The following is a 12,325-nucleotide window of genomic DNA, read 5'->3' as shown; positions in this document are numbered from 1 at the left end:
TCACGCGCCACTCCCATCTTGGCGCAAAAAGGCCCAAGACGGGGCCCCATTCACTCTTGTCAGGTGGTTAACTGGGAACGTGCGTGGGGCTCGCTCTCCCACAGACATTACAGGGGCCGTGTGCTGCGGGCTGGCACCTCGGTTTCCCGCCCTTTCCCCTTTCCGCCCCTTTTCGGCTGTTGGGCTGTTTGTTTGGCCCGGCCACGGTGACGGGTGGAACAGAAGGTGCCCAGCCCAAAGACAATCGGCAAGCGTGAAATTTAATTAGTCGAGGCCTTAGCCACAATTTCAAGCTCTGCGAAAGAGAGGGGGACGGGGCGGGTGGGAAGGGGGCAGTTGTATGTAGGAGGGGGGGAACTTTTATTGCCTTTTTAAAAAAAGAAAATCTCTTTTCTCTCCAGGCTTTCCCCTCCCTGCCACCTCATATTGTGCTGGGTTTTCTCCTTCCCCCTTTCTTTTCTCTCTTAAAGCCTTCTAAGCGAAGCAGCTTAGCCATGCCTTTTTAAGAAGTTATTTAGAGTTCATATCTGTCAGATCCATTTAACGTGTTTAGAAGTGATGTTTTAAAGAGGCACCCTTGACATTAATAAGGTGATTCAAAGCCCGGTCCCCCTGTGCCCACGTCTACACGCCCTTCTGCTTCCTGCGGACCTGTTTTTACCATCTCTGTGTCACTTTTCTCTGACTCGGCAGGTGTCCCTACCAAGGTCACGAACATGGGGGACGGGACCACGCAGGCTTCGCCCCTTGCGCTCTTCGTCTACCTGAATGACATTGCGTAAGTGGCTGTTCGTCTGGGCAGACCCACGGCTGAGTTTCTGTGGTCCCCAGAAGGCTTGGGAGGAACTTCCCAGAGGATCGTTCCCCGTCACTGCAGCTGCAGTTCCCTGCAGTTCTTCTTGGGACTGTGAAGGAACCTGCTTCTCCCCAAATTAGCCCCTGCTGCAAAATTATGTGCTGCACCAGGATGTGGTGGTATCGAGGGTTGTGGCTGCAGAACCCTCCCAGCCTTGGGCAATCAGCGATTGATTTCTGGGAATGGGTGAGGATTTCATAAGGCTACACAAGCAGCGGTGCTGGATCAGTCCCCAGAAGCCTCTAGGCCAGCTTTTCAGGCCATGTATTTATTTATTATTTATTTATTTAGACAACTTATATGCCGCCCCATCGCATGAGCCTCAGGGCGGCTTACAATCATTAAAATCCCGTATAAAATGCAAAAAATTCATCAAATAAATAAAAGACATAAAATAAAATAGTGGAAACAGCCTGGTCAATTTAAAATCAACAAGGAAAACATTAACAGTTAAAATAGCATTTAAATAAAAAGGTCTTGGCCTGGCGCCGAAAAACAAATAACGACGGCACCAGGCGGACCTTTCTGGGGAGCGCATTCCATAGGTTGGGCGCCACCGCAGAGAAGGCCCTCCTCCGGGTGCTCTCCCTCCTAATATCCTTCACGGGAAGTTCGCAAGCGGGGCAAAGGGCGACAGTACCCTTCCGGCCACATTGGGACTGGGACTCAAACGATCCGGGTTCGAGTCCCCGCTCAGCCATGGAGCCAACTGGGTGACTCTGGGCCAGTCACAGACTCTCAGCCCAACCTACCTCACAGGGTTGTTGTTGTGGGGATAAGATGGAGGAGGAGAATGATGTAAGCTGCCTTGAGCCCTTTGTAGGAAAAAGGCAGGATATAAATCGAAAAAAGAAACCTCTTTAGGAAGCCCATTCCAAAGGTGTGGGAGTCACCACCGGGAAGGCCCTTCTACTTCCTCTAGGGATGACTCTTTCAGAAGGACCTCATTCCCAGTTCTCAGTGGGCCAGTAGCCATATATGGGAAGAGGCGGTCCTTCAAGCCACCAGGTCCCAAGCCACCGAGGGCTTGCATGTCAAAACAAGCGTTGCTTTGTGCCCTGGCTTAGGCAGGCAACCAGGATAATTTTTACAGAATAGGTGTGATATGGGTACACGAACCGATGCACAATAGAAAAAGTGCAGCCAGTTGAAGTCTCCAATCTTTCCTCTCTGCAGGGGCAAGCATGGGGTGGGGCGCATTGATATCGTGGAGAACCGGTTCATTGGCATGAAATCGAGAGGTAAGAGGTGTTCGGGTGGCCACCGTCTTCTGTCTGTGCCTTGAGTGGCTGGGCTGCCCTTCCCAATGGTTGGCTGGGGGAAGGCCCCAACTTGAGCCTGATGGCCATGGGGTCCCCTCCGCAGGGACCCAAAGGGTTCTGCCACAGGTCCCCAGCTGTGCTCTCTCTCTAGCCCTGTGCATGCTTCACTGACCGACCCTCCGTTTCGTGTCCCTCACCAAAGGGGCAGCTCAGCCTTGTTGCCCCCCACACCTGCAGTTGGCTTGCCCGCTAGTGGTAATGTCAGTTTCCAGTTTCGGTTTGCTGAATTTTCCTAAGTACTTTGCTGTTTTGAGAAGAGCAGAGCAGAAATACGGTAAAGACAATTCTGTTTATTCCCAATATGCCGGGAAGAGTATTTTCAGCGAGCAGAGTGCAGGGTGATGGGGACTTTGAGGCTTGTGCTACAAAACATTAGAAACGCGGTATCACATCAGGTCACAGTTCACAAGCTCTGTGACTTCACTCAGCAAAGGTCTAGGAAAGATGGAAGGCTTATATATGGACTGCTGGGTTTATTAATTTCCTGGAATTGTATTCTTGTATTAGAATAATTGGGTGTTTACTGTTTCAAATTCTATTGTTGGGTTTCATATTGTGTGTTTCAAGAATGCGTTTTTTAGCAGTGTGAGCCATCTAGGGATGTCGTAGGTGGCACAGAAATATTTGACATACATAACTAAAAGGCTGGACCTCGATCGGCCGCTTTGGGGGCTGTAGCTGGGTCTTCCTCCTTTGGAGGAACCCTTCCCCTGGGGAAAGCCTGGGTGAACGGGTGGCCACATGGGCACTCCAGCGATGTCTCTGAGCCACGAGAGGGCCGTCCAGAAATGCAGCAGGGTTGGGGTGCCATCACAGGGGCCCCAGGCAAGACACCCCTGCCATGGGACCCCTCGGGTCGCCGGAGGTCTTCCCTGGGAGTGGGGTATGTGGTGGATTTGCGAGCTCCTTCCCCCAAAGAGGTCTCCACCGGCTTTGAGAGGCTGGAGGTCTGACCCAGAGGCACATCCCCGCCGACTTTCTTTTAAGCTCTTCCAAGGCCTGCAAACCATGTTTGACCAGTGATGGGGGAGACCCGAAATGCCTTCCAGCCGTCCTGGGAAAACTCCGCTGGGGTCAGCCATGGAGGAAAACAGAATCATTGTCTCCTTTATGAGGGAGCCCCCTAGAGGGGAAAGATGGTGGAGGGGACTTTTTCCGGATGAAACAAGACTTCTCTCTAATGCTTTATCTTTCCTTCTGGAAACATTTCTTAACTGTGCATGTGACAAATACGTCCTGGGAGCCAAGCTCCATGTGAATTGAATCGCGTTGATCTGCCCATCAGTGCAGGCTTGTTTTTCATAACGTGCAAGCTGTTACGGATGTGAGGAATCTGACGCAGGGCGTGTGTGAGAGAGAAAATCGGGCCAGATGTTCACAATGCAGCCCACAGGCTTCCACTCTGGGGCCAACTCACTGTAGAGCCAAGACCTGGATTCTGGTTTGCACTTTTAACATTAAGGAGATTGTGCAAACCATGCCATCTAGATGACTGAAGCAAAGTAGAAGCTGCTGACTACGCATTTTCTAGCATGCTTTATGAAGAGTTAATCAAATGCTGTCCCTTCTTCACGGAGATGTATGTACTTTCCTGCAATGCTCAGTAACTCCCTTGCAAGGCCAGCTGTCCCAAGATGTCTTGGGCTGCAATCCCCAAATTCCCAGCCAAGTTGGGTGGACATGATGGGAGAAAACAGCCCAACACATCTGCAGGGTACCAGGTCAGGGAGGGTCCTTGGTCTGTAAGGGATTTCAATCTTCCTTGAGCTGAAAAGAAATCCAGGTGGCGTGGGATGGATGGCAGACAGAGAGAGATCAAAATGGTGGTTTCCCGGAATCAAAATATCTGTGTTCTTGTCTTGAAGAAATGGGTGGGTTTTTAATCTATGCCAGGGGCATTTCTGTGTAGTGTCTCTTCAGGCAGCAGCACAGATGTGACCTGCTGCATGTCCCGGGTTCCAGTTCTGAACAAGGGAAGCAGTTTTGCGTGCCTTTCCGGGTTGCTAGGTTTATTTGCATCCCCAGTAACTCCAGCTAGGAAAGCCGAGGTGCTGGGGGCTGGAACAAAACACACTGGCTGGATGAATCGTAGCTTCGTGATGGACCACATGCTTGTCTTCAGGAGCTTCTGGCAGTGCCCATTCCAAGCTTTGGGGGCCAGATAGCCTCGGGATGCACGTTCCCTTGGGCACCCCTTCTGCCCATTTTTCTGCCCTTTTCCTCAGCTACCACCTGCATCCCTGAAGGGCTGTAAACACGGCCTGGGGGCTGCAGGATCCCCACCTTGAATGTAGCCCCTGTACCCCATTTTCCAAGTTCAACAACTGGGACTCATGTCAAATTTCAAACATGTCAGATTTTGCTTGATCCCCACCCAGGCAGGGCTATCTGGAGTACTTCTAGTGGTTTACCACCCAAACCATTCCGCCAAATGTTGGCAGGGCATCCGCGATGTTCAGGTGGGGTCTGCGGCCTGGAAACTGGCCCCTGGACCATCTGAAGTCGCCACGCCTGGCCTCGAGGAAGAAGGCAAGCCGGGCTGGGTCTTGCGCAGCCTTTCTTGGCTGCCATCACTGCGCACGCCCTTGGAAGGGTGGCCAGGAAGGCAGGGGGCAGTGGCCCCCACTGATCTTGGCTCTGGCTCAACACCTGGTGTCCACTGCTAAAGGGGCCCTGGGTGCCGACCCAGGAAAGATTCCTGTCCGCTATTTCGGAGCAAGCTTGGCTCAAGGCATTTTTCCACATAAAGCGAAGACTGGGCCGGTTCCCTCCCCATTCTGGAAGCTTCCTCAACTGCCCACTGCCCCTTCCTCAGCACTGACACTGGGGCCATGTCCTCCTCTGCGCTTGGGGCAGCAGACTAGCTTAGGGGGCACAGGATGCCCCTGGCTCTGCCCACCAGCTTCTGGCCAGCATCCCCCATGGCCCAGCATCCGATGCACATGGCATTCTTAAAGACGCTTCTCCCAACTTGCAAAGTGTTGAAGGCTAAGAAATGAGCAGGCTGTGTCTGGGACGAGTCTCTGCTCTGGGCCCGGCTCATGCTGGGAGCGGAAGACTCATTCAGAGGCCCAACGTGGGGCTCCTCTCAGCAGGCCATGCCGAGGCAGCAGTGATTCTGTGACAGCGGCCCTCAAAGCACGGAGGTGGCCAAATGACTCACTACCTCCAGCAGAGACAAATGGAAAGGAGGGCAACGCAGAGCAGAGCTGTGAGTCTGGCAGAGGCTTGGTGCGAAGCCTCCGTCTCCTCTGAGGGTGAGTGTTTCAGACTCTCGGAGACATCCACATATTTGCCTGTAAGAGCAAAGTAGCACTGGACTTCCTGGCCTGAGCTAAATTTAAATTCGCCTGCGAATTGCAGGTGTTTGTGTTGCCTGAATCCTGTGCTTGGTTCGCTGGCTTAAAACATTTGTATACCATTTAACATTTCATTGAAATCTCAAGATGGTTTACAAAAGCAATAACCAATAAAAGAGCATTATGCAATGTATAAAATAATAAAACCATTCAGGTGTTAAAATCCTGGGAAAATAAAAAGGGCTTAATCTGGCTCGGAGAAGAATAAAGAGTTGGCACCAGGCGTGCCTCTCTGGGGAGCAGATTCCACAGGCAGGGTGCTACCCCCGAGAAGGCCCTTCCCCTGCTGGAGCCTTGCTGGCCCCCTTCAAAGAGAGCTCCCTTGGAAGGACCTCCGCGGAGCTTGAGCTTCCTCCAGTCATCGCTTGGCCCATTCACACATTACATGGCCGGGAGCCTGAGCTTGCCATCCATTCGGACAGGCACTCCAGCCAGCGGGACACAGCCCCGTAAACCTGCGTTTCCCACACGATGCTTTTCAAGGACGGCACTTTCCCTGCGCTCGCCACAAAGCACAAAAAATCGCGAAGTGAAGAGAATTCAGGGCGAGTCCAACCCGTTCGCCATCAAGCTGGTGGTGCGAGGCACGCAAGGAAGCCGGCCTCCGCTCCTCTCATTTCTCCTGGGCTTGGGTGCCCGGTGGGACTGAATGTTACCGCAGCCAGAACGGCTTGGCTGCCACCAAAGTACCCATCCCCGTCCCTGCTCAAGGTAAACAGATAGCAGAAGTTATAAATTAGACATTTTTAAGTAGCAGCAGCTGTCTCACTCCCCCCCACCTTTTTATCTCCCCCCCAGTCCACTTTTTTCACCCCCCCCCCCTTTGGCAGCAATCATGACGTGATTGAAATGCCGTGAGCCCACATCGCTGACATCCCTGTCTTTTTCCTGTAAACACGGAGAGATGAAAATAGACACTTGAAGCGGCGCTGAGTGTCACTTTGAAAGTGTCTTCTTGTCTTCTGCATGGAAACGCAGGACGAGCGCCTGTCATTTTCGACTCCCCTCGTGCCGCAGTTCGTACTTCGACTGTCAAAGGGGGGGAAAAAATCCTCTGCTTCCAGAGCTGCAGTCTTTTAGCTTCAGGTTTCTGTCACAAATCAAGCAAAAATATCAGGGAGAGTGCGAGAAACAGACGAGAGGAGAAGAATGTATTCTACACACCCCCTTTTGCTTTTCAGAGCGAAGTGCAGCATGAATATTGGAGGGGGGAGACGTCAAAGTGGAGGAAGGAGGGGATGAAAGCTTACAGACACACATTCAAAAACCAAGCTTTTTTATCAGCCCAAATTAACTTTAACACCGTCTGAGGAAAGGAGCAGATGGATTAATTGGGATGGATTAGGGCTCTTGCGCAAGGTTTCTCTCTCTCTCGTCAGCGCCGATCTTTGAGGCGCAGCGCTGTTACCCAGCCTTGGCTAAGAGTCACCATGGCAGGGTGGCTGCAGAACATCAGGTGCAAGGCATGAAGGAGCAAGGAGCCCATGTCCCCTTCCTTGCCCTCCCGGAGCGTTGCCCCAGCACTACCAGTTGCTGGTGTGGCCGCGGCAGTGGACTCTACGATGGCTAGAAGTTGCGAGACCGCCTGGAACGGCAGGTGTTCTATCATCGCCAAACTAGGCATTCAGCCACGTTCTCCATCCACTTCTGCTGCCGCCTTTATCTGTTTAAACCATTTGTATGCTGCTCAGCTGTGCCACAGCACCTCTGGGCAGCTCACAACCCAGGATAAAAACACAATAAAGCATAATATTTTATTATGTTTTATAATACACATAAAATAAACAAGGGAACCCTCCTTGAGGGAGGTTAGGAGAGTGAACACCCGGAGGAGGGCCTTCTCTGCAGTGGCGCCCAGACTCTGGCATGCGCTCCCCAGAGAGGTCCACCTGGTGCTGCCACTTTATTCTTTTTGGTGCCAGGCCAAAACCTTTTTATTTACCCAACATTTTAAAGCTTAAATTTTAATCTGGTTTTTATTAATATCAATATCCTCTATTGCATTTTATCTTATTATAGTTGTAGATTTTTTATATATTGTTTATTGATATTATATTGTGAGCCATTCTGAGACAATGGGTTTGTATAGAACGGGATTAAAATGTTCTAAATAAATAAATAAAACGCATAACATATTATACACTAACAAAAACAATGAAATAGAGTAAAACATACAAAACAAAGGTCTATGCCAAGTAATTCTTAAAATTCTTTTTAAAAAGGAAAGTCTTCGCCTGGCACTGAAAAAATAGTAAGGAAGGTGCGGGGCGAATCTCCTTGGGGCGAGCGTTCCAAATATGGGGAGCCACTGCAGCACAGGCCCTGCTCCTAGCGGCCGTCCCTCTCCCCTCCTGAAGGGACGGCTCACATAGGAGGGGCCCCTGTGTCCATCTCAAAGGCCGGGTAGGCACATATCTTCCTGCCAGGGATGCTGGCATCAGTAGTTGCTTGTCCCAAGTGGGGAATCCTTCTGCCAGCTCCCAACTGCCTGCTTTCCTAATCTTATAGCATCTGTGTGTAATGGACAAGAAAACTTCATTTCTTCCCAACCCCTTAACAAGACAAGTCTGTAAACCACCCAGAGAGCCCTCTGGGCTATTAGGGTGGCATATTAATGCAAGTAATAATAAAAAGACTGTAAGAAGAGTCCAGCGAAATCAGACTAAGGGCCCTTCTAGTCCATTATTCTGGTCACACAGTAGCTAGCCAGGTGCCCCAGAGAGAAATCCCCAGGGAGGGAGCCAGTGCAACGGCATCCTCTTGCCCATGCTCCCCAGCAACCAAGTACACAGCCTTATTGGCTCAGATACTGGCTGTAGCATAGAGTGATCAGGACTAGCAAAACACACGAACAGGATAATAGAGCCAGACAAAAACCACATGCAGTCAAATAACTGAGATAAACTGGCGAGAGGAAAACAAGCCCAAGCTCTACAGTTTTATCTATGTAATTGCAGGCTTACAAACCCAGACAATGAACAAGGAGAGATGTACGCTGGGAAATAATTCCTATGGACCGGCGGGATTCGATTGCAGATGTTCTCCAATGAAAAGCGGTCATCCACTCATTAAGGCGCTTAAGTTTATACATGTTTATGCACCTAGATAAAACAATCGGTTGTCTTATGTGCACCCATGGGCCAACTTGAGTGCTTTGGCCATTGGGTTGTACAGAAAGCAAGATAATATAAACTATGATATCCTCTCTGGATCAATCATCCAGAGGTGGACTTGGCCAAAAATGCTGTTAGGTCCCTACATAACAAGATGCACCTCAGACTTCGTAAAATCAGCTAAGCTCTTACACCCAGCTTCAAATGTGTCGCCCTGATGTAGGAAAGGGGCTTCTATTGTCTTAGGTTGGAAGAGGCCAAATGCTGCTAAAGGCATCCAAATGCTCTTTCGTGGAAGCCAGCAAAATGTTTCTGTCTACTAAACATTGGCCATCATGTTCTTCAGGAAGGGTTTCTTTGGGGTCTTTGATGTGGAAGATCTGCAGCTACCAGGACTGGGCGCATTCAGCTGGTGGCTCTCCATTGGCTACAGGAGAGCTGTGAAGGGCATTTGATCTCCACTATATGACCTGAATTTCTTTCCTCCCCTTTTCTGTCTCTTAGCTTTAAAAGTCATCATTCCCAGGTCTTATTTATTTGTGCATGGATTGCATTTCTCTGCTGCCCACAGCATGACAAAACACTGCGTTATAAAAAGCTTTTAAACCAGTTTGAAAAACAAGCTTAAAATGATTGACAATGGAGCTCTCTGGACCCATGGAGTTGGTGTCTTCAGGGTCAGCCAGGCTGTGTAGCCATTCAGGAGTCTTAGAGGACTTGTCCGTGGTGCTGAAACCCTTGTGATTCTGTTCCATCAAGTCACTTGTGACTGATGGCGATCCTGTGAATGGCACCCTCCACAACCAGCTCTCCTGAACAAGCTCACTTAACCGCTCTACATTCAGTCTAGAGATTTCCTTTGCAGCGTTAATTGATCTCTCATTTGGTCTCCCTTTCCTTTTCCTGCCTTTGACTTTCGCTAGCATAACTGTCTTCTCCAGTGAGTCCTACCGTCTCTTGATATGCCCGAAATATGACAGTTTCAGTGTTGTCATCTTTTTACTTAGCAGAATGAACTGGGTTTAATTATTTACATTGTCAAAAATCTGGCTTTAAATATTTTAGTGCAATGTTGCATTTTCATTGTTGCTTTTTTATGTTGCCCTTGTTACATCAGTCATTGTTTAGTGCCCAGAGAAATTCAGCCATTGGTCAGTTTAGATATATTGTAAGCCTCTGTCTGTGTGCATGTGTGTGTGTGAGAGAGAAGCATTTGGCTCTGTTTTAGAAACAGAGCGAGTCAGAAGGGGCCTCCTGGGCCATCCAGTCTGACTCCCAGTCCAGCCGGCTCCGCTCACGACATGCCTAGATTTTTACAGGGGACAAGAGCATCTTTTACATTAAGATCTACCCCGGAGCCCCACCTCATTTGTCATGAGTGGCTTTGAGAGACTAGGCAACAGAAATTGTCTTCCTAGGAATATTCTCTGGTTTTAGGAGCTCGAAGGAAGCAGAGCTTTCTGCAGAATCATTGAGTTGGCTGACGGCCACCTAGTCTTGTGTTAACAGACCCAGCACCACAAAATGGGCCATTCTCTGGCCCAGTCAAGGCCTCTTCAGACTCATGGAGCCGCTTTGGTTTTAACCAGAATAAACCTGGGATTACATTCCTACTCTGGGTGTTCTCTCCTGACATTTTCCTATCTGCAGTTGTGGCTGAGCTTGCCCCAGATGTGCAGAGTTGGCCAGCTGCAGAAGGAATCTAACAGCATGGTGGAACTGTTTGACCTTTTCTCAACTTCCATCCAAAGCCAACTGAATGGCGCCAAGCAGCCGCAAAACCAGCGGCATTTCTCCCGAGTGCTCCTGCTCCTGCTTAAGCCCAAAAGCTGCTCTGGTGGACAAGCTGCTACCCCAAAGGCTTAAACTTTGGTTTTGCCATCTCTTTGCTGAACTCGGTGTTCACCAGGTTGGGCTCAGCAAAGGGAAAAAAAATCGCAGTTGGGGTGAGATAATCGCCTCAAATGGGGAAGATTGGTGCTCCCCTCTCCCAGGTAACCTCCGTCCTTCCCAGCTGATGCGAGGGGCTTTCCCCCCTTCTTCTTCAGTGGGAGTGTGGGGAGGGGGTGGGAGAGGGAAGAATTTTTCCAGACCCCCATGACTTTGCCCCGCGTGGCTTGTCTAATTACAGGTTTTCAACCACAGACCAGTGGGCATGCGTTGGTGGGGGGAGCGGCTCCGAAACCCTGTCATTTAGCCTCGCTGGAGTGCCTCTTCAAAGAGGGGAATCTAGAAATTTTCTCCACAAGGTGCGGAGTGGACTGTCTCGGCCCCAGCAGGACTATAATGACAGATGCATTTTACAGCAAGCTGAGACTGAATGGAGCTGGGACGGCAGCTCCTTCTGTCAGCCAAATCATTATTTTTTGTCATTTCCTGACAGTTTGGGGCTCATTCATTCCCTTCTCCCTCCCACCCCCTCTCCTTTTTCTTTCTCCCACTGCCTGGTGAAATGGGTAGGTATCTACGAGACCCCAGCGGGAACGATCCTCTACCACGCTCATTTAGACATCGAGGCATTCACGATGGACCGGGAAGTGCGGAGAATCAAGCAAGGACTGGCCTTGAAATTTGCTGAACTGGTGTACAATGGTACGTAACCTGGAGCGAGGCCCCCTCCCCATCGCTGCAACTTCCCCACCCCATCTTAAGCTTCCGCACCAAGCCAGACATGTCTTCCACTCAGACCCAGCTGCCTTCAGTGCTCCAAAGATCGCCTTGCTCTACAGAGGCCATTATTGGTTGGAAAGTTGGAAGCCCTGGAAAAGGGGAGTTCGTGTGCATGAGCCCTCCCTACTCTAGGGTTCCAAGTGTGCATAGACTGGGCTTCCTTGTCCCTATTTAACTTCAGCTGTGTCCTCCAACCAGGCCACAAAATGCCCATGTTCAAGTTACCCTGGGGAGGCACCAGCAAAGTTGGTAGGCAGGGGTCCAAAGGCCCAGCCACACATCTCTTCCTGTTAAGGGAGATGGGACTTGTGATCCCAGTCCATGGTGCAGAAATGCAGCTGCTCATTGCAGCTCTTCCTACTGCTGCTCCCCAAGAAGCGTCCAGAGTTGCTGTCTTGACTGCACCAACCAGCAAAAGTGCTTTGCGGCTCCCTTGCCCCAGCTCCTGTGAGGTTTCTGGCAAAGCTCGGGGGGGGGGGGGAGGCTCAGAGGACTGGGGAAGGGGAAAAGCAGGTGATGTTGGCTTCCTTGCTCACCAGAAAGTACCAGTGCTCTGTCCATGGGAGCTGTGCCCCCCCCCCTTCACCTCTCGTCCTAGGCTCTATCTGTCATTTGCACAGTTTTGCCGTGTGCCAAGAAGCCACAGATTTTGTGCAAGGTCTCATTTCTGTGCTCTCTTCTCTTGCAAAAATTTGATTTCTGTGCAAGCAATGTGATAATTACTTGGCCTCACTTCTCAGTGTACCTATATATACAACCTATATATACACTGTGCACGTGTGTGTGCACGCATGCATACACACACATATTGTGAATATGTGTTCTGCAGGAACGGGGTGCTTTTCTCCTTATGAAAGTCCAAGCTTGTTTGGTCTAAAATCATAAACCTCTGCTTGGACATCTCTGGCTTCTTTAGGACAAAGGTCAGTGCACTTCCTATTTCCCAGCTCTCTCTCCAAGCATGCTCTGTGACTGATCTTAGAGCCTGAGCTGCAGTAGCAATTT

The 12,325-nt window shown here is 50.3% G+C and overlaps 1 protein-coding gene across 2 annotated transcripts in view; it reads left to right on the top strand.

The window, feature by feature from the left end:
- ASS1 (argininosuccinate synthase 1) overlaps window positions 1-12,325 on the top strand; it is an 80,640-nt gene that overhangs the window by 46,303 nt on the left and 22,012 nt on the right. For both annotated transcript variants that reach the window (XM_044440166.1, XM_044440167.1), the window contains 3 exons: window positions 694-778; window positions 2,033-2,097; window positions 11,111-11,242. In XM_044440166.1, coding sequence (XP_044296101.1) covers window positions 694-778; window positions 2,033-2,097; window positions 11,111-11,242 — 282 coding nt within the window. The remainder of the gene's footprint in view (window positions 1-693; window positions 779-2,032; window positions 2,098-11,110; window positions 11,243-12,325) is intronic.

This window comes from Varanus komodoensis, unplaced genomic scaffold (assembly GCF_004798865.1).
Source record: "Varanus komodoensis strain SLA01 unplaced genomic scaffold, ASM479886v1 scaffold36, whole genome shotgun sequence".
Classification (NCBI taxonomy): domain Eukaryota; kingdom Metazoa; phylum Chordata; class Lepidosauria; order Squamata; family Varanidae; genus Varanus; species Varanus komodoensis.
Note: the sequence above shows the minus strand (reverse complement) of the source record. Positions and strands in the feature narration are given on the sequence as shown.